Source organism: Arvicola amphibius, chromosome 14, assembly GCF_903992535.2.
Source record: "Arvicola amphibius chromosome 14, mArvAmp1.2, whole genome shotgun sequence".
NCBI lineage: Eukaryota > Metazoa > Chordata > Mammalia > Rodentia > Cricetidae > Arvicola > Arvicola amphibius.
In genome coordinates this window covers 57,431,634-57,456,430 of record NC_052060.1, presented here as the reverse complement: position 1 = coordinate 57,456,430, position 24,797 = coordinate 57,431,634, and the positions used below count along the sequence as shown (strand labels likewise).

Below are 24,797 nucleotides of genomic sequence, written 5' to 3'. Positions count from 1 at the left end.
TTTTTGAACTTGAAGTGTTTAAAGTGTGGCTTTCCACCAGATCCCAGCCGCCAGCAGTCTGTAGCTTCCCCCTTCCTTTCTGCCACATACCCTCCTGCAGAGTGGGCTCTTGCAAGCATTAGAGGCCACATCCAGGGGAAGCTCAGAGCATCTCTCAGAGGCTGTGAAAAGACTTCTTATGTGATACATGAGTCATCTTGGAAGCTGGGGAGGATGGGCGCACCTTGGTGGAGAGCGATCTTCACTGGACGGTCTAGACCCCCCCCCCCCCCACCTTGGGTAGACACCAGTCCACCTCACTGGACATCTCCTCAGGGGAGGTTCCGATAGGGCCAGTGACCACAGTTTAAAGCAGGCTTCTCCCAGCGGAAGGGATTCTTTGGCCACTCCCTAATTCTTCTCCTAATGATTTCAGACCTCCTACTCAAATGTTTAAGGAAACGTGAAACCAGCTAGACAAACTTTTCTTAACGACTGGGTACTTAAACGAGTAATACGGAAACCTCTCCCCCACTCCCAACTCCCCATCATTGAAAGATCATTAACTTTAAGAATATATGAATTCTCTACTTGTGTGTTTTTCTGTGTTTTTTGTTGTTGTTGTTGTTGTTGTTGTTTTTCTTTTTTTCTGAGAAGAGCTCCTGGGGGCGGGAGGCGGGAACCTCAGAGTAGTGTGTGTGTGTGTGTGTGTGTGTGTGTGTGTGTGTGTGTGTGTGTGTGTGTGTGTAAGTGAAAATGTAGCATGTTTCAATTGCCCGGTCCTTGGCTCCGGGGTGTCCCGGCAGTGCTGCAGACTGGGGAGCGACTGCAACCCGCGTGTCCCCACCCCCGCGCCCCGCGCCCGCCCGCCCGCGCAGCGTGACTGGCGGCCGCTGCAGCGGGCTTCGGGAGACGCGGGCCGAGAGCGCAGAGCCGGGAGGCGGCGGCTGGTGGCGTCGGCCGCGCGGTCCTCCTCCGCGCCCCTCCCCTGGCGCTCGCGCTGCCTGTACCCGGGAAGCAGCGGCTGCTCGCTGCTGACTGGGGGACCCGCGCGGACGCGGGGGCGGCGGGAGCGCGGACAGCACAGCTGCCCTGGAATCGCCGAGGGGACCCCGGCCTGCGCGCATCCAAGTGAGGGCTGCACCCCGCCAGCTCCGGTAGCCTCTCCGCCTGCGCCCCAAGGCACGGCACGGCACGCGCCGTACAGACATGAACACCAACGACGCCAAGGAGTACCTGGCCCGGAGGGACATTCCTCAGCTTTTTGAGGTAAGAGGCTGGGTGGCCGAAGGGTTCCCAGCGGCCACCCCAGGGACTCGGAGGGCCAGCGTCTGGCCGCACCTTCCGGTGCGGGGTACCTAGTGAAGGTGTTCACAGAAGCTAGAGATCCTCTCTCCCCAGACAAGTCGCCTTTCCCGCGGGTTGCTAGGGTCGCTTTCAAACGTGGGTTTCGAAACCCACATCTTGGGATCAAGTTTCCCTCTTCAAGCCAGGTTCTGGATGTAGGCTGCTTCCAGCGCATCCCTCAGAGATGGGTACCCAGAGTGGACAGGGGACCGTGGCCTGGCAGCACTCTCTGGGGCTGAGGGTCAAGCCAGGTGAGAGTACAGTCTCCCACATGGAGCCAGGACAGGAAGCTGAAGGGTCCAGAGTTAGGACCTTTGCAGGGAAGGGGAAGCATGGAAGAAGCAACCCTCCCGCCGGGGTAGGGGGAGAGGGTGGGCAGCTTGAGGAGAGGGATGGAGAAGGGGACGGAAACACACAACACACACACACACACACACACACACACACACACACACACACACACACACACACACTCAAGTGTAGCACTACCTCCCGGGTCGGTGACGCTCTATGCCAGTCAATGAACTCCTGAGCGCGTTTGCTGGATCCAGTCTCTCCTCCCGGCTTCAGCCTTCAGCCCCAGCCCTCCCGCCCACCTACACAGACTGGGTCGAACTGGGAGCGGCCAGACAGGCGCCAGGCGCGACTCCTGTTGCTAGCCTCTGCTGGTTTAGCCCCAGCATCCGCACCAGGGACCAGGGGATGCGGTGGCACTCAAAGAATGTGGGAACCTTGCTCACGCCACAGCGGCCCTCCCGGAGAGAAGTCTTGCTTCGTTTTCTTCTTCCCATACTCGATTTCAAAACACCCCTAAATCCAAAGATTACAAGACAAAATAAAATTTAAAAAAGAATGGCACCAAGCCAACCTTCATAGGCTGAGCCCTCAAAAAACCTGGCCTTCCATTTTCAAAGGAAATGATAGACTAATACAATAAACTACAGGCCACGCATTGTTCCTTTTCCTGTTTGTTCTGTTCAAAGGAAAGTGTATCTCAAGAAAATAATTTTTACAATAATCCCTTATACCCCCCCCCAAAGAAACCCTATCTTTAACACAGGATACCATAATTACAGTACTTTGAATGTTTTTTGCCTTGTTTTGTAAATATGGAAATGAAGAGCGAAAAGATTTAGTTTTTAAATCATAAATGCTAAGACTGAAACGAGTTTTATTTCTACACTTCTGAAAGAATGATAGATGCATCGGTAGGCGAGCCTCCTGACTCCAAAATGTGGGAAGTGCTCTCTTCCCTGGTGCCACGTAACTTACAGAAAACCTGGATGCCCTGGTCACAAAACTCTACACTGTGTGTGCAGATAAGTTATGACAGGAGTTGTTGGGGCTTCAAGCTTTTCATTGGCTTTTCTGCATATGAATGGAATATCTCAAAATAGTGCACACACCTACAAGGAAGTCAGCTTTTGGCTTCCTTTTGAGAGGCACTAATGCAGTGTGCTGGGATTGAGTTCTGGTCTGCAAAAGCCTGGAAGGAGAGGGCCAGTGACTTCGTGGTTCCTTCTGAACAGTGAGAGGAGTCTGCTGTGCCCAGTCTGGAGGGAAGCAGGACCCGATTGTCCCTGTGATGAGCACAGGCCACAAGCATCAAACACCTCAGGTTTCTAAAATGGATTTTCTGTGCCAAAGCCACACTGTTCTAAGTATATAAAGTTTAAGCAGGTGGCTGCCAAAACCCCAGTCACAGATAACACATGCCATTAAAGGTCAGGTAACACATGAATACATCTATGTAGCACCAAAAGAAAACTTCTAGGGTTTTTTTGGGTGGCATAGGGAATCTGTTGGATTCATACCTCCACTTTAAAATTAAATTAAAAAAAACAAAAAAAAACACTTTCAGCAGGTTTTGCTGTGTTCCTAATTCTACCGAGCTTTGTAATTTGAGTATTGATCTTGGACCTTAGAGCAAAGACTTGGCGATTAGTTTGAATGCTATCAAAAGTCCAAATAGATTATTCACATTTTCAGAGGATTAACCCAGAAACGAAGAAATAACATCTACTAGTTATCGTCACCCTGGGCTGCTGGCCACTAGAAAAAGGACTTAAATTATCTTAAATTATCAGTGAAAATGTGAAGCTCATTTTCCACTTTAAAAGTCAATGACCCTCAGGAGTTAGTTTTGTGTAGGAAAACTTGAAATATCTGTCTCCCAGTCAGAAAACGTCCATTACATACACGCACCTAACTTAATTAAGCTTTAGGAAAAGACAAAATTAGAGGCTGGGATTTTTAAATGTCAATATTTTGGTTGGCTTATATATGAGGAACGTAGAATCTGGAGTTTTCTTTCATTCCATCCCATGTTTTTTGTAAGATGTACAAGGAAGATTATCTGAGTTTACCATGAGAAACTGGCTTGGAGTCCTGAAGCTAAGCTAGTCACTACTATCCCTGGAACATGATTTCTTGACCCCAGAAACAGAGGTAGTGCTGCCCACAGCACTGTACACATAAGTGAAGCGTGCACCCAAGAGGGCCCTCGAGTTGGCTCCGGCCCAGAGAATAGCAGAAGTGTGGGAAGCTAACCTGCCTCACAGAAACTGGATGACGCTTTCTCTGCCCCCTCAGTGGCTGAACTCATCCAATGGAGCTGCACACCGAAACCCACCCCATTTGGAACTTCAGAAAACAAAGGAATCTAGTAGGAACTGCCTGCCATTTTGGGGAAATGGAACAATACTGATTTAAAAATCAAAAGCTGTCTTAGGGTTTGTCAACCTTCCCAAGGGTACATGCCTTATATGTTAGTAATGTATATATAGGTCAGACTAATTTGTGTTCCATGAAACAGGCGAAATGAAAACATTTTCGCACATCAGACCAGCTCCTACGAGTCAGCATTTCCAGATGTAGAAGTTTTGGAAACTGGTATGTGTAAATTTCCACCAGTCACACACTTCAGGGGTCCCTGCAGACGGTATGGCTGACGATGAAGCAACCTGAATGAGGTGACAAGGAAGCTCAGGTTCAGCCCGACTTAGCGCTGGTTCAAATGTCGAGTCTGATACCAAGCAGGTTATTTTTTGCATATTCAAACACAAAAACTTTGGAGAAAGTTTTCTTATGACAATTTTCACAACAAAGCTTTTGGCATAGCTACATTCAAACGCCTTTGCAAAGCACATCTCTTTAGAAAGGTCCCTGTGTTTTTTTCCACACAAGTGGGTTCTCTTGACTGCAGCAGCAGTCAGGATAAGGGGCGAGGGAGGACAGGTTTGCAATAAGTGTAAGGATGGATTCTATTGCCTGAGAGACAATGCTGGCGAAGGCTGGCTCCATAGGCTATCCACTAAGCGTGGATATCAGACAGCGTCCACTCCAGCCGTCCAGGTGAACAGGTGTCAGTGTCTTCCACTGAAGAACAAAGCCCGAGTGTTTAACAGTTCTGGGTCTTTTGTGCTGTCTGTGAGCACACGGACCTCTTGCCTTCTACAAGGCATCATGAATTAAAAACATGTAAGCCCACACTTTCCCTCTACAATCTTAACAGATCCGGTAGAGAGATGTGTTGCATATCAGTCAGCATTTCGGAAATCTGACATTAAAGTTTTAGATTAGCTTTTATTATTTTTAAGTGTGTGTGTGTGTGTGTGTGTGTATTTGGTTTTATGCACATGAGTGCAGTGTCCATGAAGGCAAAAGTTGTCAGATGCCCCGGAGCTGGAATAAGCAGTTGTAAGCTGCCAGATGTGTGTGCTGGGAACCAAACTTGGATTCCCTACAGGAACAACAGAGACATCTTAACCACGGAGCAATCTTTAGAGCCCCTCACTTCAATGTTAAGTCTCACTTAGACTTGAGTTTGGAATCATCTCTTAGACTTGAATTTGGAATTATCTTTTAGTCCTAATCCTAAAACTCCAACATGATATACCATATTCTAGGGACTCCTAAAACTCCAACACGTATATACCATATACTAGGGAGAGTATCAGGTACATACAACTAAGAAGTGGGTGTGGCCTACTGTCTTGATGAAATCTTTTAGTTTGGGAGGCTGATGCATAAACCACTGCTCCAATATAAATGGCAAGTGTACTGTTTCATCATGAGTCCCATAGGAACACGAAAGAAAGGGTCCACAGGCCAGCCTAGGTAACAAATAGCGCCAACATTGTTGAGTGTGTGTACACGTGGAGTTCGTCGTAGGCACCGTATAAACACATTTTTAAAATCCTATCAAACAAAATCCTCTTCACAGCAGAGCTAAGCCTTAATACTTTAATAAAGACAGGATAAGACTTTAGGGCAGCAAATCATAGATAATGACAGAAATATTTCCCACGATACCCTTGCTTTGATTGGCATTTCCTGTATCTAACTGCACAGTTGCCTTGCTAATTGAAAGGCAGAGAATGCTGAGCTGAAAGCTTGCTGGTGCTGGGTGTGGTGATTAAACCCTCAATCCCAGAATTCAAGAAACAGAAGCAAGTGGATCTCTGTAAGTCTGAGACCAGCCTGGTCTACATAGTGAGTCTCATCTAGCCAAGACTCCATAGTGAGGCCCTATTTAAAAAACTCAAACCAAACAAAACACAACAAATTGGTCAATAATTTAAGGGGTTATCTTAAATCCCCAGTCAAATCACTGTTTCAATTCAAATTGTTTACTAAAAGAACAGAAAGAACAATTGTGAGGATAACGCTATATCTGCTTGTTTCAAATTATACTATACAGCCCTAGCAACAAAACAGTGTAATAAAGGCATAGAAACAGACATGTAGACCAACCTCATAAAATAGAGGGTCTGGAAATAAACTCGTGAAGCTACAGACATGCAATTTTTGACAAGTTTGGTCCAAACAAACATTGGTGCATAGACAGCCTCTTTAACAAACGGTACTGGGAAAAGTAGATATCCATATGCAGAATGAAATCACATATGCATCTCTCGTCTTGCAAAAAAAAACCCCAACAACAACAAAAAAACAGAAACAATTCAGAATAGATCCGAGTCCTTACAGAATGCAAAACATGAAACTTTGAAACAGCTAGAGAAAACAGGAAGTTCCATCATGATCTAGGCATAAGCAAGAGCTTTCTTGTGGAGGGAATCAGTAGTTCCAGAAGTATGAGCAAGACTTGACAGACAGGATTCGATGAAATTAAGATGCTTCTGTTAGGCAAAGGAAACAAGAGAGTGAAGACACAGCATACAGAATAGAGAAAGAAACTGACCAGCCATACACCTGACAAGGGGTTAGCGCGTAGGATATTTGAAGAATCATAAAATTAAGCACCGACAAAGCAAATTCTCTAATCAATAAACATACAAAAGAACTGCATAGACATTTCACAAAAGAAATCCAAATTGCAGAAAGAAGTAAACAAAAAAAGTGGTCAACATTCTTAGTCATCAGGGAAAGGCAAGTCTTCTCCATGCTGGGATTCCATCTCCCCTGGTCAGAAAGGCTGCGGCGAGGGAATTGAGGGAGTGCTGGAGAAGATGCACAGGGACTTGGAGGAAGACCACCCTCATAAGCTTCTTGTGGGGATGCAAATTACTGTAGCCACTGTAGAACTCGAAGATAGCTCAGTTGGTACAGTACCTGCATCAAATGCATCCCACATCAATCAATCGAGATAATCTCCTAGGTAATCTCCTAGATCAGACAGTCTGATCTACCCTCCAGCTGAGGCTCACTCAGATGACTCTGGACTGTGTCAAACTCACAGGTACAGAAAACTTGGACAGATATTAATCTACATATGTATAGACTTAAAATGTGGTATAAATACACAATGGAGTTTTAACTACTTATACAGAAGAACAAACTAACTTTCAGGGACACAGGAGACATGACTGGAACTGGAGGCCACGTTACGTGAACTAAGCCAGACCGAAAAGACAAATACCATAGGCTTTCGCTAATGTAAAACATTACATTTAAACATTACATTTAATGTAAAACTAGATTTAAACAGATAAGTAAATGTCATGAATATCAAGGGGAGCTGTCTGTGAGGAGAAAGGGGACTAAAGGGAAAGAGGGAAGAGGGGAAATAACCAATAGTGCATATTTTGTATCATGGATGGAATCGAGACTTAGCTATACAGAAAAATACATATGGCATGCAAGGATCGTTTGAGAGTAGGAGGGGACCAGTGGGAGGGGAAGCCAAGAGAGGGTAATGGGGTACAGACATGACCAAAACACAATGAGACACATATAGGTATGAAAATAGCATTATAAAATCCATTATTTTGGGTAATGAAAGAAAAAGCAAAACAAAACAAACAAAAAACCAAATGAAAAGGCTGAAGACAACCCAGAATTTAGAGATAAGACATAACAACATTTTACCAAAGCTGATGCTTGCTGGTGAGTTTGTCAGCTTGATACAAGCTAAGGTCATCTAGGAAGAGCGATGCTTCGGATGAGAAACTCCCTCTATCACGTTGGCCTGGAAGCAAACCTGTGAGGCATTGTCTTCATTAGCAATTAAAGTAATTGATGTGGGAGAGCTCAGCTCACTGGGAGTGGTGCCACCCCCCAACCTCTCCCCAGCAGGTGATCCCAGATTATATAAGAAAGCTGGATGAGCAAGCCATGAGGGGCAAGCTGGCTTCCTCCATGGCTTCTGCTCCAGTTCCTACCTCCGGGTTCCTGCTTGAGTCCAGCCATGGACTGTGATGTGGGAGTGTAAGCCAAATGAACCCTTTCTCTCCCACGCTTACGGTCATGATGTCTCTCACAGCAACAGAAAGCAAACTAGAACACAGTGCCAAAACAGATTTTATTTCTACTTTATATATGTATTTCAGAGCCTTTTGAATGGCTTGATGTGTTCCAAACCGGAAGACCCCATAGAGTACTTGGAAAGTTGTTTGCAGAAAGTCAAGGAGCTAGGAGGCTGTGAGAAGGTGAAATGGGACACGTTCGTCAGCCAGGAGAAGAAGACATTACCGCCACTGAACGGAGGACAGTCTCGGAGATCCTTCCTCAGAAACGGTAATGTGTGTACAGAAGGATGACATCTCACAGGAGAGCAGGTCTCTCAAAAACATACCATGCAGGCTGGAGAGAGCACTTTTAATGATTGGATTTCTAAGTGCTCTGGCAGAATTTATCTATTTCTGCTACTAATTCTAACCGTCTGTGATAAGGGGGAAAGCAACACACTGGCAATTGTCTGTAAGTTTATACAGAATCTATATTACCAAATTCATTATTTTGCAATGTAATTTAAGAATTACAGCTTTATTTTTTAAAATTGCAAATAGGCTTTCCCCAGATATACAGTAGAATGTGGATCAAATTGGTAGTTAGTATGTAACAACTCAGCATTGATTGAGTGGTCAGAAAGAGCCACTGCTCACTAATGTTGCTTCCAAGAATAGGGTACACATTAGTGTGTTTACACAAGTGCATGGATACCTTCTAAGGTTCATTTAATAAAGATTTACTAAGTGACTACTGAACACAATAGATTTGTCACTTGGGTGAAAGACGCAGAGATGAATTGGTTGACCATGTCAGGTGAGAAGTGGAAGCTATAGTCTTTTGGAGCAATGTCGAGTTTTCCAATCTCATTCTGAAGTGTGCATTTTTCAGAAACCATGGGTCAATCAGCCTTTTTGGCTGAATGAAGTCATGAGTATAACAGTATGCGAATGTGAAACTGGTTCCAATCAGGAGACGCTAAACTAATTCTTCTCCATGACCATGACAATATCTTTAAAATTTAAGCCATATTCAAAATTTGCTCTACAGTGAGGTTGGAAGAAATGGTTCAAGGGTTAAGACCGATTCCTCCTCTTCCAGAGAACCTGGCTTCAGTTCCCATTACTTATGGCTGGCAGCTCTCAATTGCCTGTATGTCCCATTCCAGAGGATCTACTGCCCTCTGTTGGCCTCTTCACGCACCTGCACTCATGTGTGCATACCCCACACAGAAATGCACATAAATAAATAATAAAAACAGATTTTAAAATGCTGTTTCACAGAAGTTTCTGGCCCACCAAAAGCATGAAACCAATTTTCATAAATGCAAAAATAAAGCAATGCTTAGTCTGTGTGGCCTCAACAGTCACGACCCAGTTAGATTTGATTTGAATGTGGTGTAGGAAAAAAGTCATGTGTGCTAATTTTTAAGAAACTCAATAAGAGAAAAGTAGAAATATTGTTCCCTCAGAGATATCTCCAGAGCGAGAAGCATCCTTCCTTGTCCACATGGTGGTCATTGTGCTGCTAATTATGTTTTCATTAATCATTAGATAGACCTTTCTATAGACTGTGGTCAAGAAAATATTACACTGGGCTGGAGAGATGGCTCAGAGGTTAAGAGCACTGCCTGCTCTTCCAAAGGTCCTGAGTTCAATTCCCAGCAACCACATGGTGGCTCACAACCATCTGTAATGGGGTCTGGTGCTCTCTTCTGGCCTGCAAGTATACATGTAGACAGAATATTGTATCCATAATAAATAAATAAATAAATAAATAAATATTTTAAAAAAGAAAATATTACACCATGTTGTTCTATATCTGGAATATAAGCTAGGATGATGCAAAACATTTTCTAAATTCATTTATCTTTTGATTACAAATTTTTGTTTTATAAGTTATTTATCTTTTGCAATCTTTGCTTTTGTTTTAAAATACTGGACTCAGGAGGACCTCATGCAAGTGAGAAAAGCATTCTATCTACTGAACCATAGCTCCACCCTTTCCTATGTGTAAACCATAATGGGTGGAATAGGTTGTTAAATTTGATAACATTGGTAATTGCCCCCAAACTTAAATATCTCTACAAATGTAGTGATTCATGAATTTTTGCAAGCATATTGACAATGGCATACTAACATACAATTATCTTTAGAAATCAGTCTATCACATAAAATATTTTCATCAACTAAGCAAACTACTTCCCTAAATGAAAATACCATAAAGCAAAATAAGTGATTGGTGGACAGATCTTTAAATTATTTCATTTTAAGGCAGAGCAGGTTACTATAATCAATGCCTTTCCCCAATTTTCTAAGGACTGACTGCCACCATCTGAAGACTTCGTTAGCAGAATCAAAGTCTAGTGAGTCATTAGGCAAATGATTTAACATGTTAGAGCACTGGAGAATGCAGAGTTCCAGCTGATGATCTCCTCGGGAGGTGACCCTTTGTGTTGTGCTTAGAAAGCTATCAACTATTAAAAGCTCCACGGAAGGCCAAGAAGATGTCCATCTCCCTCCTGCCAGGATCGTTGGGTAGTGAGGGTTCTCTTTGTATCCTGGGTGCGATAACAGCGCCTGGCATGAGAAAAGAAGGAGCCGTGAGCTATATATTGACAGTGACTGATACCATCTGTCTGCCTGTCTGGAGCTTGCCAGGTCTGTCTTTTGGACCACTGGGACATGTTTGTATTTTGACTCTTCATTTTGATGTTGTCAGTGGGATCCGATGCCCTCATTTCATCACCTCTGCCTGTTTTCTACCTTCTCACTCTGCCCCTCTTGCACATCATTTCTTATGACTCAAGCCCAAACGGGTTTATCCACCTCTTCATTGGCTGTAGAGTTTACCAGGAAGGACTTGAGCCATAGCCTTTCTGCCTGGTGGGTATGTGGCCGTCATATCCAAGCACATAGGCTCTAGACTTCCACTAGCACTAAGGAGACAGCTAAAGCTTTGTCTCCTACTAAAACACCCTCCACATGCAGACACATCTGGAAATAAAGGGCAAATGCCTGCTGCCAGTGAAGACATAAATTTAAATCTTCATATGTGCATATTTTCATTGTACGTCAACGAACTTAAAGATATCCATCTTAGTCACTGTTCTACTGCTATGAAAGGACACCACAACTAAGGCAACTCTTATAAAATGAAGCATTTAGTCATTTAATTGGGGGCTGGCTTACAGTTTAGGGGATTAGTCCATTATTATCATGGCATGGAGCATGGAAGTAGACAGGCAAGCATGGTGCTGAAGAAGTAGCCGAGAGCTTTACATCCTGGTCCCAGGCAGCAAACAGGGAGAAAAGGAGGCACTGGGTGTGATATGGACTTTTGAAACATCAAAGTCCAAGCCCTGTGACTCCCCTCCTCCAACACGGCCACACCTCCTCTAACTTGGCCACACCTTCTCCAACATGGCCACACCTAATCCTTCCCAAACAGTTCATCAGCTGGGTACTAAGCATGCAAAGATGAGCCCATGGGGGCCTTCTTTTCCAATGCACCACAGCACTAAGGGTTGAGCCCATAGAATGCAATGACATCAAAAGGTAGTACGAGTTAGACCAGTGATCTTTGCATCACTGAGCATTCTACTCCCCACCCCAGAGAGTGCGTGTCTCTATCTGCAGAGTGAACAGAGGACACTCCACACAGGAACTGTGTCCCTGGGCGTCTATGTGGGGTGAAGTCCTCAAGTCCCAGAATATCTAGGCAGAGGCTGTGAAGCGCACTGAAGCGATGCCTGAGGAAGTTATCCTTTCCCGGTGCAGGTGGCCCAAGCCAGCCCACCGTCTGTGTCAATAAAGTTTTCCTAAAACACTGGCCCCCTCATTCACTTAGGTGTGGTCTAGGACCAAACCCATGCTCCCTTGGCTGTCGAGTATGAGATGGTGTGGTTCTAGAAATCCAGAATGTCGGCTCTCTGCCACTTTTAAGAAAAAACGTTTGCTGGCCACTAAGGAAGCCTTCCTTGTTCCAGAGACTGGCTAATTTACACAACTTTTTGTACTAATTGGTCAACTGTGAAAAGTGGTTTGCTCGGCCCTTTTTCCCCTTTGCAACTTTATCTTACTCTTTTGCAGTAATGCCTGAAAATTCCAATTTTCCTTATCGACGCTATGACCGGCTTCCTCCCATCCACCAGTTCTCCATAGAGAGTGACACAGACCTGTCTGAGACAGCAGAGCTGATAGAGGAGTATGAGGTCTTTGACCCGACGAGGCCTCGACCCAAGATCATTCTCGTCATAGGTACGGCAGTGAGCATCAAGCTCCCCACTGCTGCTGGCTTGTTTTACCTGCTTCCATTTCGGAGATAACAGCTAGGTGACATATCTACCAGTGTTGAGTTGGGTAGTGACAACAACCAGAAACAAAAGGTCAATGGCTACTAACGAAAATATTTAGAGCAACTTTCAATAAAGAATAATTATAATTCTACTTAACACCTAGTTCACATTCTTAGACTTCCACTGTAATATCACAGTAATTCTCTATAATGAACTGAAAATAATCCCTTCAAGATTTATGAGCTGGTGGGTTTCTTCAATTAATCTTTAATGTAGATAGTCAGATACTTGTTTAAAATGTTGATGGGGTTTCTGTCCTACCTGGTTCCTGCAGTCATTAAGTCCTAAAGAAATTACACAGAGGTGTTAGTTATAAACTGATTGGCCCATTAGCTCAGGCTTCTTATTAACTCTTATAACTTATATTAGCCCATTATTCTTGTCTATGTTAGCCATGTGGCTCGGTACCTTATTCAGCAAGGCAGTCACATCTTGCTTCTTCTGTGGCTGGGTCAGGACTGCAGAGGAATGGGCTTCCTTCTTCCCAGAATTTTCCTGTGCTCATTGACCCACCTCTACTTCCTGTATGGTTGTCCTGCTTATACTTCTTGCTTGGCTACTGGCCAATCAGCATTTATTTAAAATATAATTGACAGAATACAGACCATTGTCCTATACCAAATGGGAATTTTTTCCCTTTAATTGACAAATCAAATGTTTATTCCCTAGTAACCACAGAAGGAAAATAAATGATAACATATTGGAAGTATTCCCATGCGTGGAAGCATAGTACCTATAGTAAAGTCACTTTCCGTCTTATTCAAAAGCAGATGGAGGAGAACAGTGCTCTATGCCACCAGAAACTTCTGAATATTATGCAAAAAGAAAATATAAAATCACTGTGAAACTCGTGTTGAATACAAGGATACAAGCCCAATTTCATTTCACAAGAAACAGACACTGAACGTGTTTTAAGTCATTGTTGTGGAGGGAGCGTCTCTTTGCACAAGGTCATAGGTTTGCCTGTTTCAAATGCCAGGTGGCCCAGGAAGTGGAAAGGGGACTCAGAGTTTGAAGATTGCCGAGCGGTATGGATTCCAGTACATTTCAGTGGGAGAATTACTGAGGAAGAAAATCCACAGTGCCAGCAGCAACAGAAAATGGAGTCTGATCGCCAAGATAATCACCAACGGGGAGCTGGCCCCACAGGTATCACTGCATGAGTTTCTTTCCTTGTGCATAAAAATAATTGTCCCTGCCTGGAGTACACTGTAGGTTTTCATCTTTGTGTTACAGGAGACAACAATCACAGAGATAAAACAAAAGCTGATGCAAATACCTGATGAAGAAGGCATTGTTATTGATGGATTCCCAAGAGATGTCGCCCAGGCTCTGTCGTTTGAGGACCAGGTAAGAATATCTTCTGGTATTTTATTCATTTCTCTCTTCTCTCTTGTGTGTGCTCCCTTTTCTGTCATCTATCTCTCTATCTCTGTGTGTGTTCATGCTTGTGTGCACACGTGTTTCTGGGCATAGAACCAAGGGTAGCAAACATTCTGCCACTGAGTGATAGCCTAGCCTTATTTGTATTAATTTATTTAAAAATAAATTTAATGTCCTACTTTTTACTTAAAGTTTTGAGATTAAGCAATAAAGACAAACAATGATTTCTTGGCATTGTTTCTGAATTCTGATCAGAAACAGCCAAACCCATCAATGTGTGTTGGCAAAGGTTTTTTTCTTTGGCAAATGTTTAAAAATTGAAGGCAGTATCTGCCAAGAAGAAAGATGAGACCTGATAATAGAATTTATTAATTTTATCTAAAAGTATAGATCTTTATAAACTTTATTTCAAAATATTTTTTCTAAGATGCCTTTTTATGTTCCATTTCTTTAAAATAAGTCTCAGTTGGTAATGTCGAGAGATGGACCTGGGGTCACCCTACACCACCGTGCCTGCACACTGAGGAGGTCAGAAATGCTGGGCTTCCTTATTGACATGGCGTCCAGCTGCCAAAATGTATCTAAATGGGTTTAATTTTGCCTTTTTAGCATCTACTGTATCCATCCTAAACAAACACAAAAACTGAAATATAGTGCCTATTAAATCTTTAAAAAGATCCATGACCCAGAGTAGCATCTTCGCAGCTCCCAGAATATGCAGTGCACTTAGACAGAGTGAAGGGAAGAGGGACATACAGGGATGATGGCTCCCTCCCATACAGAGATGGTTCCCTCCCATACAGGGATGGCTTCCTCCCACACAGAGATGGCTCCCTCCCATACAGGGATGGCTCCCTCCCACACAGAGATGGCTCCCTCCCATACAGGGATGGCTCCCTCCCACACAGAGATGGCTCCCTCCCATCCAGGGATGGCTCCCTCCCATACAGAGATGGCTCCCTCCCATACAGGGATGGCTCCCTCCCATACAGAGATGGCTTTCTCCCATCCAGGGATGGCTCCCTCTCATCCAGGAATGGCTCCCTCCCATACAGAGATGGCTCCCTCCCATACAGGGATGGCTCCCTCCCATACAGAGATGGCTTTCTCCCATACAGAGATGGCTCCCTCCCATACAGGGATGGCTCCCTCCCATCCAGGGGAGCCGGGAACAGCTCTCCCAGAAACTCCAGTCTCCATCCTCGCTCACAGAATCCCAGCCAGCAGACCCTTCGGAATGGTCTGCAGTCGCTTATACTTACTGTTCTCCACCACACTTCTGAGACTGGAGAAAATCCGGTATAATTTCTTCATAAGCTTACATCTCTGCATCCTGAAGTTCTCAGCCACTTTGGCTGTGCAGCGGTACTGGAAGTTGATGCTGCAGCTGAGGCTGCAGGAGTTCAGTGGGTACAGAGGTGAAAGGCTTATATAAAAGGTCAGAGTTGGTCCCATCCTGCTCCCCTCACATTGTGCAAATGGAAGCTCCTGCAGGATCTTTTTCTCTTTTTTCCACTTTTGACATCAAATGTGCAGATATTTCCATCACCAAGTGGGCATCCAGGAATTTAATTCTACTTCAACATTAAGCATATTCCCTTCCTAACTGTGTGGTTGAAATGATAGCTATCATCACATACAAGTTCCAGCCAGTTTGTGAGGAAGGGGGCATGAAGGTCTGAAGTCCCAGTTTAAAAATGACACTCAGCACTGCACTCACTGGTGTAGATGACACCCAGCACTGCTCTCACTGGTGTAGATGACACCCAGCACTGCACTCACTGGTGTAGATGACACCCAGCACTGCACTCACTGGTGTAGATGACACCCAGCACTGCACTCACTGGTGTAGATGACACCCAGCACTGCACTCACTGGTGTAGATGACACCCAGCACTGCACTCACTGGTGTAGATGACACCCAGCACTGTGCTCACTGGTGTAGATGACACCCAGCACTGTGCTCACTGGTGTAGATGACACCCAGCACTGCACTCACTGATGTAGATGACACCCAGCACTGCACTCACTGGTGTTGTTGACACCCAGCACTGCACTCACTGGTGTAAATGAAACCCAGCACTGCACTCACTGGTGTTGTTGACACCCAGCACTGTGCTCACTGGTGTTGTTGAGAATTTGGCAATGCTGTTGTCTTGGAGATGAAATGCTGTCCACCTGGTCAGATAGGTGTGGGCGACCTTGTCGTGGCTGAGGAAACTTTGCAGCCTATACCTATTTGCCTCTCTGGCCCAGCAGAGAGGGTCCACCTCCTTCCTCCCCCACGCAGCACACAATCACTCAGGGTGGCACACACACTGAGTGTGATCATGTCATTCGGAAGCCTGGTGTGTGATGGTGTCACCTGAAAGCTCAGCACCTTGGGTGTGTGTAGAATTCTCTTCACTTGATCCAGCTCTGACTCCTCACATTTGGCTAACCACAAATGAAAGTCAAGTTCTCGTTCCTCCCTGCCACTAAAACACTGGAGGCACAAGACTGGGCTAGGTAAAATCAAACCTTCTTTAGCAGGGGAGGTGTCTAAAGATGTGTGCTGGCATCACAGAATCAACTGTGTCTGGTAAGAACTGTGTCGGGCGGTTGCAGGGCTTCTTGCTCAGCCCAGAGGTGTTTCGAGGCCATGCATTCCCATCTGCTAAGCCTGTAGAAGAGTAATCAGTGTCCTCTGCATGCGTTCTCTGAGTTTTTACCTGGTCCTTACCAAAGAGGGTGGGAGCAGGCTTGGTTGGCCTTGGGAAGCCAGTTTTCCCATTGGAATATGTCTCTACCGATGTGTAGACATGAGTCTGCTCATGCTTTCTCTCGTCGGTGATTTTGCTTGTTATCTGTTTCCAATACTGTGGTTTCTATAAAAGAAATCTAAATTATATCCTGATCAAGGAAGGACATTCCCATCTTGCTGTTGTTTGAATATGGGTAACATCGTCCACAGGTCTACATAACTGTCTAATCCTCAGGATGGAGGTATTGGAAGGTTCTGCAAACCTGTGACAGGTGGGGCTTTGTGGGAGATGCTCAAGTCCTTGGAGGCGAGGTCCTATAAGGTCCCTCCTGTACGCTCTCTTCCAACTGTGGTGTGACACTCGTTCTGACATGTGCTCCCATAAGGACAGGTCACCATGCCACAGACCCAAAATAGTGAGGACACTCAATCTTAGGCTCTAACTTCCAGAACTGGGAGCCAGATTATACCTTTCCACTTGATACTTAGCCTGTCTGTCAGGCAATCCCTTATAGTGATGCAAAGCTGATGGATATACTTCACTTTCTTTACAAATTGGCTATTCTCTATATGTAACTATATATAAATTTATTATCAATCTCAGCTTTAATTTCAAATACAGATGTTTTGGGGATGAATAGATACTAGGACTCATCTTTCTACCCCTGAGTCCTAGTATCATTTCTGTTGTTAGTGTGGTAAATACCCCAACTCAAAGCAACTTAGGGGAGAAAGAGTCTACTCAGCTTATAGTTCCAAGTCAGAGCCCATCATTTTGAAGAAGTCAAAGCAGAAACTCAGCTAGTTATACCACATCTATGTGAAAAGAGAGACTAACACATATGTGCCTACTTGATCAGCTAGGTTTGTTTGGCTGTTTTCACTTTCATGCAGTCCAAAGCTGAGCCCATGAAATGGTGTTGCCCATATTCAGGCTGGATGCACCCCTATCAATTAAGCCAGTGAGGAAAAACCCTTCCCAAGCACGCTCACAGAGCAACCTGATCTAAGCAGTCCCTCATTGAGAGCATCTTCCCAGGTGATTCTAGACTGTGCCGGGCTGACAAAACTGACCGACACACATAACCATGGCCATGTTGCCGTGTGTAATAGGTCTGCTTTTGTGTTGTTAAAGGAAAATTTCTAGTGTTCCATATAAAACCTTGTGCTGTTTTTGTTAGCTGTTTTCCTTTGCAGCTTACAGCATTATGGCCCAATTGCCTGTTTTGTAACCTATTCCTCTCAGTGTTTGGCTGACCTTGATGAAATTACTGTGCATTTGTGGTTTGCCTCCTGACACAGGCTTCTCTTCTGTGCTCTTTGAGGCAGAGCGGATTCATTCACTCTGAAGGCCTACTTCCTTCTCCCTCTCTTGGGACCCTCACCCCTGTCTCATCAACTCATTATGCTCCTTTACTTCAGAGGGTTCTATCAGACATAGGATGGGTTGGAGTAGAAAATAAATACTAGAGTTTTGGATATCACACAAAGGAACAATTTTAATAAATGCATAGGAAGTCATTTTGAATCATTTCCCAGGCCTTCTTGTGAACCAGTGGGGCTGGTTCTGGAGTCAGTGGAGCTGGTGAGTGCTGACTCTGCTAACCTCAGTGTTCTCCTTCAGAAACACCACCTCAGGAGGGCAACTGAGTCAATCCTCTAGTTCCCTGCAGAGTTGTGGCTCTAGGGAAGTGCATGGCCAGAGGGTGTGATGATTTCTACTGGGCCATAGCAAGATCAAAAACAACAAGGACAGGAACAAAAACCTTTGATTTATGATAGGGAAGACTGGTTCTTCCCTACTGTCAGAGGATGTGATGGCAAAGACTCTATTCCTTCTGCAGTCTATTTTTCAAACTGACTGATTAAACCCTCAGAGGCCACCTTCAGATGCCAAGGCTGCCGACAACAGCTCTGCTTTAGCTTGCCTTCTGAGTTTGGCCTTAAACCTCCGTTTGAAGGCTTTTGTACTTCTGAGAATGGCTGGAAACCACTCCAGAGCTCCGGCAGCTGGAGTCCAGGGACGCTCAACACTACAGGGCAGGAAAATTTGGAAGCCCACTAATTAGCACATCCTGCCTCCATCCCCCTCGTCTCCCTGCCTGAAGAATAATTGATTAGTTGAAGTTAACCTAGGGGTGAGAACAACCCAGTTCCAAAATGAGCCGTGGAAAAGCTCCTCCTAAGAGTGCAGGTGCTGAGCTCCGGACACACGTGATGCCGCGATGCGCCGGCAGCCTGGCTCTTCAGAACTGTGGAACTGCAGACACGCTGCCCTGACAGTATAGCCCTCCTTCACCGAGGCCCTGCAGCAGTCTGATTCACCCACACAGCCATGGATACAGACAACCACAAATTTAAGGCACTCTCAAGCGTCTTTACAAAGCACAACAAAACAAAAACCCTCATTCTATATACTGCCCATGTTGGGATGTTTGGTGGATTGGTGAAGGAGTTCACCCATTATACCAGTATAGAAAACTTTACATTGCAGGGAACAAAAGACCTGAGGTATTAGCGCAAGAACCACCAATAGACAACAGTGCGCTGTGAGGGCCTCCATTGTGGAGGACTCTGCATTTCTTTAGGTTAACTTACTTTGTATTCAAAAACCCAGCATGCTCCCCCACCATGTAAATGAGAAGACTCCAGATTGATCAGTCCTGGGCAATGAGGATGAGCCCCTTAGTGTGTTTTATAGCATTCATATCATATAAATGGAAATAATTCTGTTATTTGGTTGTGGCTGATTTGGCTTGGCTATGCCATTGGCTGTTTGTGACCATTTGGGCAGAACACAGCTATGGTTTTGTTTAAGGATAACTTCTGGACCACATTTTCATGGAGGACCTGTTCACTTTCTACTCTCTCTCAGTCTTGATCTTTCTTCCCTCCAAATGCTTCTCCCACCCACGATAGAGCTACAAATGAGTCTTGAGTCTTGATTGGGCGAGTTTTTCTTGGTTTATTTGAAATGAATAGGGGTAGCACACTGGTCCAGCCTTCCTAGAAAGGGTTCTGCAGTGTACCATGCAAAGAGAACCACCCTTAGGGTCAGATTTAGTAGAAGGTCCACATTGCTTGGTCCAGGGGCTCAAAGGAAGTGTTTCTTACAGTGATAGGGGTTGAAGGCTTTGTCTAAATGTCATCTAGAATCAGAACTATTGAATTAAAGAGAAAGAAATCTGGCCAGAGTATTGAAAATACAGGCCATGTTCTCCTGAGCCAGCATGGTATGGGGAAGGATGGTTACCAAGGTAAGGCTCCCACCCAGTGTGGGAGGCAGAAATACATGCAGACCCACACAGAAAGGTGGAACTGTAGAAAGCTTCTTCCACTGGCTTCCGGAGGATGGAGGTCATGGTTGCACGTCAGATGGGGAAAATAAAAAGTGAGACATTTTGGTCCCAAGTAAGCAGGTTTTGAGTGGGACTCCAGTCTGGCTCTCCATGGAATATACAGAGTCGTTTGGAATTGAATCTGTTTTATTTTGGAAGGAATAGATTTGATTAACCATTGACAGAGGCCAGGGCCAGAAATAGAGAAAAAAAAAGGGGGAAGGAGAGATGAGTGGAGCCAGCCATGGTTACGCTCATCTAAATAATGATTAGAAAATGGGCACTGGGAAAAGAAACACATAGCAGCAGGAGTGGCAAGAAGGGATTTCACCCCTTGAAGCAGGATGGCAGAAGCGTGTCGCGCCACGGAAGAGCGAATTTGCACTTTCAGGAGCTTTTGTGAAGATACCAATTTCAATTGTCTCATGACTTCCTGGGAGTCCTCTGCGGTCTGAGGCACGATGGAAGGCTTAGAGGGTATGTTCTGAAGACTGGGGTGGGAGAGGCTGGGGCAAACCTGAGGGTGGATGTGACTGAGCTGTGATGGAGACTTTTTTTCCCAGTAACAATGTAGGGGACTTTACTTAATTTACTTAAAATCAGACAAATTATTTCTACCAAAGAATGAAGTACCTTAAAGGGGTTTTGTGGTAGTTAAGACAGTATTTTCTGGATAGCACAGGTAAGGACCAGCCTGTCATCCAGGTCATGTCCCGTAAGGACAATCTGAGAGCAGAAGCAGCAGCTGCGGGTCACAGGTTTACAGATGGCATTGCCTGCATGGGACCTTAGGCTGCTTCCTTTAAAGAAAAAGAGTAAGCTTCTGACAGGTTTATTGTTCCAGTGTGGCTCTCTTATTCCTCAGCTTGAGCAGACTGGGTTGTATATCAGACAGGTAAGCCATGTTAGTAATGTTCTAGTGTTTGACTACATTGGAGTGTTTGATAAGACGCACCACGTCCATTTCAAACAGGCTGATGCTGGGCACCTGGTGATGAACTCTGTGTGCCTTCAGGAGCACCAGGTTCCCAGGTGAACCAGGTTAGGAAGACAACTCTGGTCAGGGATGGTAAAATCTTGTTTTGGAACACTACTAATTAATATTTATTGCTGGGTCTTTAAGACCATGGAGGTGGCTGAGACTCACCTTTTGTAAGGCTGGCTAGAGCTCCTAGGGGCAGTATTAAGAAAGTCCTAATGTCCTGTTGGTTACTTCAGTTCTTCCTTCATCAGCTATATCCTTTGCTGGGAGAGTTAACAACCCTCCATGGAGCCACCCTGGCCAGAGACCCTTGGTTACTGGGGAAGGGGATTTTCACTGAAATGCCTTTCAAAGAGGCCAGGTTAATCATTCCCAATGGCTACACATGTCCACAGAAACTGGGAGGCCTTTGACTAGAAAGATCCCTAGTCCTCTACAGGGAGGGGGGAGGGAGGGAGAGGGAGAGGGGGAGGGAGAGGGAGAGGGAGAGGGAGAGAGAGAGAGAGAGAGAGAGAGAGAGAGAGAGAGAGAGAGAGAGAGAGAGAGAGAGAGAATGGATGAGGAATGACTCTCAGCAAAAGCTGGGTCCCTTACCCCTCAAGGCAGTAAGTATGAGCAGGAGCCAGGAGGTCTTTGGATGCAACAATAGGGTCTCAAGTAAGGATAAATGGAAGATGGAAGACTGTACCAGTCACATGTATGTGTTTGTGTGAGCACATGCATGCACGCTTATGGGTGTATGCGTGTGTGTGTGTGTGTGTGTGCGTGTGTGTGTGTTTGGATGGGCTGGTGAAAGAATTTGACCTCTATATCAGAGTGGGAAATAGAACACACTTATCCAGCTTAATAAACTCACAGGCATGGCAGTAACAGAAAAGCCGCCTGCATGTGACGTGGGCTCCTCCCTTTGGGGAGAGTCTCAGTGGGTTGGGATGAGCTACTGTGCATATGATTTCCATTTCTTATCCTGCAATTTCTGTTGTGCAAATTAGGCAGCTCAGTGGCATCGGGTTGCAGCTCATTTTGTCTGGCTGTGCTGGTCTATGTTCTGTTACAGCAGTTTTGGTTATGAGGCATGGTCTCACTGTATAGCCAAGACTGGCCTTAAAGTCTTCTTGATCCTTCTTACTCAGCCTCTTCAGGGCTTAGACTATAGGTTTGTGCCACCATGCTTGGCTATATTTGTATTCCAGTTTTGGTCCAAGCAAAGTATTATTTTAACATGATGTATATCATGTGTGCTTAAGTTATCACATCGCTTCCTAGGCAGATGTTTTTATTGCAGTCTACAGATGAAGAAACTGAGATTCAGAAAGTTATGAGACCCCTCTCACCCACTGTCAGCAAGGACGCAGCTGGCGTTCCAGTCTTGGTGCAGACATGGATTGGAGACCACTAGCTTCCCCTACCCTAGAGATTATGAACAGGCAGTCTTCAGGCTGAGTGTGGGCTGCAAACTGTTTTTTAGAAAAAAAAATGCATGCCAAATTTTAAAATTGGAAGATTAGAAAATAGAAAGCAGTTTTCTGGAGATTTGGTGGCTCCACTACACACTCCTGAAGCTCATCAGTGACAGTTGGTGCTCAGACAAGGAGATGCTCTTCAGTTTGTGACTGTCCCCCCTCAGTTTAGCCCTCACAAAGCCTTCGAATCCATATCCCACAGCCCCACTCAGCTGCCCTGGCCTTAGCTATGACCTCTGCCAACAGAGCCCAGTCCACGGACTGATCACCACTCCTGTGACTCTGACTCCACGTTGTCCTGAATGTCAGAGGCTGTTCCTTCGTTCTCAGGATAGCCTGTGCTCCCAACAATGACAACCCTGAGATAGCCCCCTCCAGTCTTTTCAGATTCTCCTAGAAACTCAGCCTGTTGGAAACTGGAGTCCTGACCTCTCTGCTGTACATCTGTGAAGCACTGAAGGACAGAGCTTGCTGTTTGCTTGATTAGTATGGGGAAAGGGGAAACATGATGCATTAGTAACAATGATAGACACATCATATTGGACACGCATGGACAAGTTACTGTGCACCGGACACTGTTCTGAACCTATCTATTTTTACACAAACATATGTCGATTCTGCAAACAAAGTGAGGACATTTCTCTGTGAAGAATGGATATTCTATAAACCTGTGCAAAGTCCCAGCACTTCTAAGAAGCAGAGCTGTAGTTTGGGACCTGGAGTGTACTGAGTAGGCTAAACCGGCTGGCCAGTGAGTCCAGAGTTCTTCCTGTCTCCGATTCCCCAGCTGGTCTTTTCATATCGGTGATGGAACCCAGGTCCTCATATTGGTGAAGGAGGAATTTGACTAACTGACCTATCTTTCTAACCCCAAGCCTTTTGCTTTTTGCACCAAGTATGTTTGGATCTTATGTAACCTTTGAACACACATCCCAGCACTGCAAACCACGTAAGCACACACCCAGAGTATTGAAGAGAGTCAGGTGCAGGGGAAATAACTAATAGTTACATTCACTTGTGTTTTAGTGTGGAAACTGATTTTTTTTCTATTAACTAACCTATTTTTACCTTTGTAAGATTCCAAGAATGATTTAAACTGAACCGAATTTTTGTTTTGTTTTGTCTTTTTCAAGATAGGGTCTCTCTGTGTAGCTCTGGCTGCCCTAGAACTCACTCTGTAGACCATGCTGGCCTTAAACTCACAGAGATAAATTCACCTGCCCCTGCCTCCCTCCCGAGTCCTGGGATTAAAGGCGTGCACCAGGACGGCTGCTCTGAACGGATTGTGTAGTTATGCTAGCTATTGATTATTATCGTACCACATGAAAGTTTCCAAAGATGTGTAAGTCCTTTGTGGATTGTGGGTGATGCCGACAACATGGGGCTGCGACACTAGTTTATGTGTAGAAGATCGCTGGAGCTGCATTTCTCCTACCTAAAACAGGATGTACTTCCTCTTCTTGTACCCCATTTTCTCACCCCCACGACTACACGTACCGTACAGTCATGGAATCCAGGGCTCAGCATTCCTAAGCCAGACTCAAAGGTGCTTGGCAAAGGGAGTAATGGAAGTGGCAGCTCTTCTAATGCAGATTCCAACTGTTTAAGGCAGCGGTTGCCATGGTGTTTTCTTCTCTGAGGTGTGCTCAGTGCTTGGCAGTGGAATGTTCATAGTCAAAAGGCTGAGGCTTAGCCATAGCCAGCGCCAAGAACGCTGACGCTTAGATTGTGCTGTGCTGGCTGTGGTGGCGGGGGTGGGGGATTAAGGTGAAGGGTCTTTAACACCCTCCTGAGACACCTCTGTGCTCAACTGTTCTCATCCCTTCAAGCTTCTGCTTCTTGTTTGTCTATGTATTCTGAGGTAGGGTCTTGCAATGTAGTCAAGGTTAAATTGGTACAGGCTGGCTTGATACTGGCTGTGTTAGCCCAGGCTGACTTGGTACTGGCTGTGTTAGCCCAGGCTGACTTGGTACTGGCTGGGTTAGTCCAGGCTGGCTTGGTACTGGCTGGGTTAGCCCAGGCTGGCTTGGTACCGGCTGGGTTAGCCAAGGCTGACTTTGAACTTGCAGTAAGCCTCTTGCCTTCCCATCTTGAGTGCTGGCTTGTGCCAGAATATGTTTATGATACTGGGAATTAGACCCAGTGTCATCTAGATACTAAGCATGAACTTGACGACATGTACACATCCTTCAGGCTTCTGGAGTAACTGCTTAGGAGGGCCGTGGCCTCTGAGCTCACACAGCCCTTGTGGACTCCATTCATCTTGCATTGTAGGTTAAAGAGGTTAAATCTGCAGAGCAGCCATATATGGTGATCTGGTGAGATCAGCCAAGCAGCTATATACGGTGATCTGGTGAGATCTACAGAGCAGCTGTATACGGTGGTCTGGTGAGATCTTCAGAGCATCTGTATATGGTGGTCTGGTGAGATCTTCAGAGCAGCTGTATATGGTGATCTGGTGAGATCTGCAGAGCAGCTGTATACGGTGATCTGGTGAGATCTTCAGAGCAGCTGT

At 45.2% G+C, this 24,797-nt stretch overlaps 1 protein-coding gene across 1 annotated transcript in view; it reads left to right on the top strand.

Moving 5' to 3' along the window:
• The first annotated feature begins 1,188 nt into the window (after nucleotides 1–1,188).
• Nucleotides 1,189–24,797, top strand: part of Ak5 (adenylate kinase 5) — a 151,007-nt gene continuing 127,398 nt past the window's right edge. The window contains exons 1-5 of the mRNA XM_038310900.1: nucleotides 1,189–1,248; nucleotides 8,118–8,304; nucleotides 12,108–12,275; nucleotides 13,353–13,522; nucleotides 13,610–13,723. Of these exons, the coding sequence (XP_038166828.1) occupies nucleotides 1,189–1,248; nucleotides 8,118–8,304; nucleotides 12,108–12,275; nucleotides 13,353–13,522; nucleotides 13,610–13,723 (699 nt within the window). The remainder of the gene's footprint in view (nucleotides 1,249–8,117; nucleotides 8,305–12,107; nucleotides 12,276–13,352; nucleotides 13,523–13,609; nucleotides 13,724–24,797) is intronic.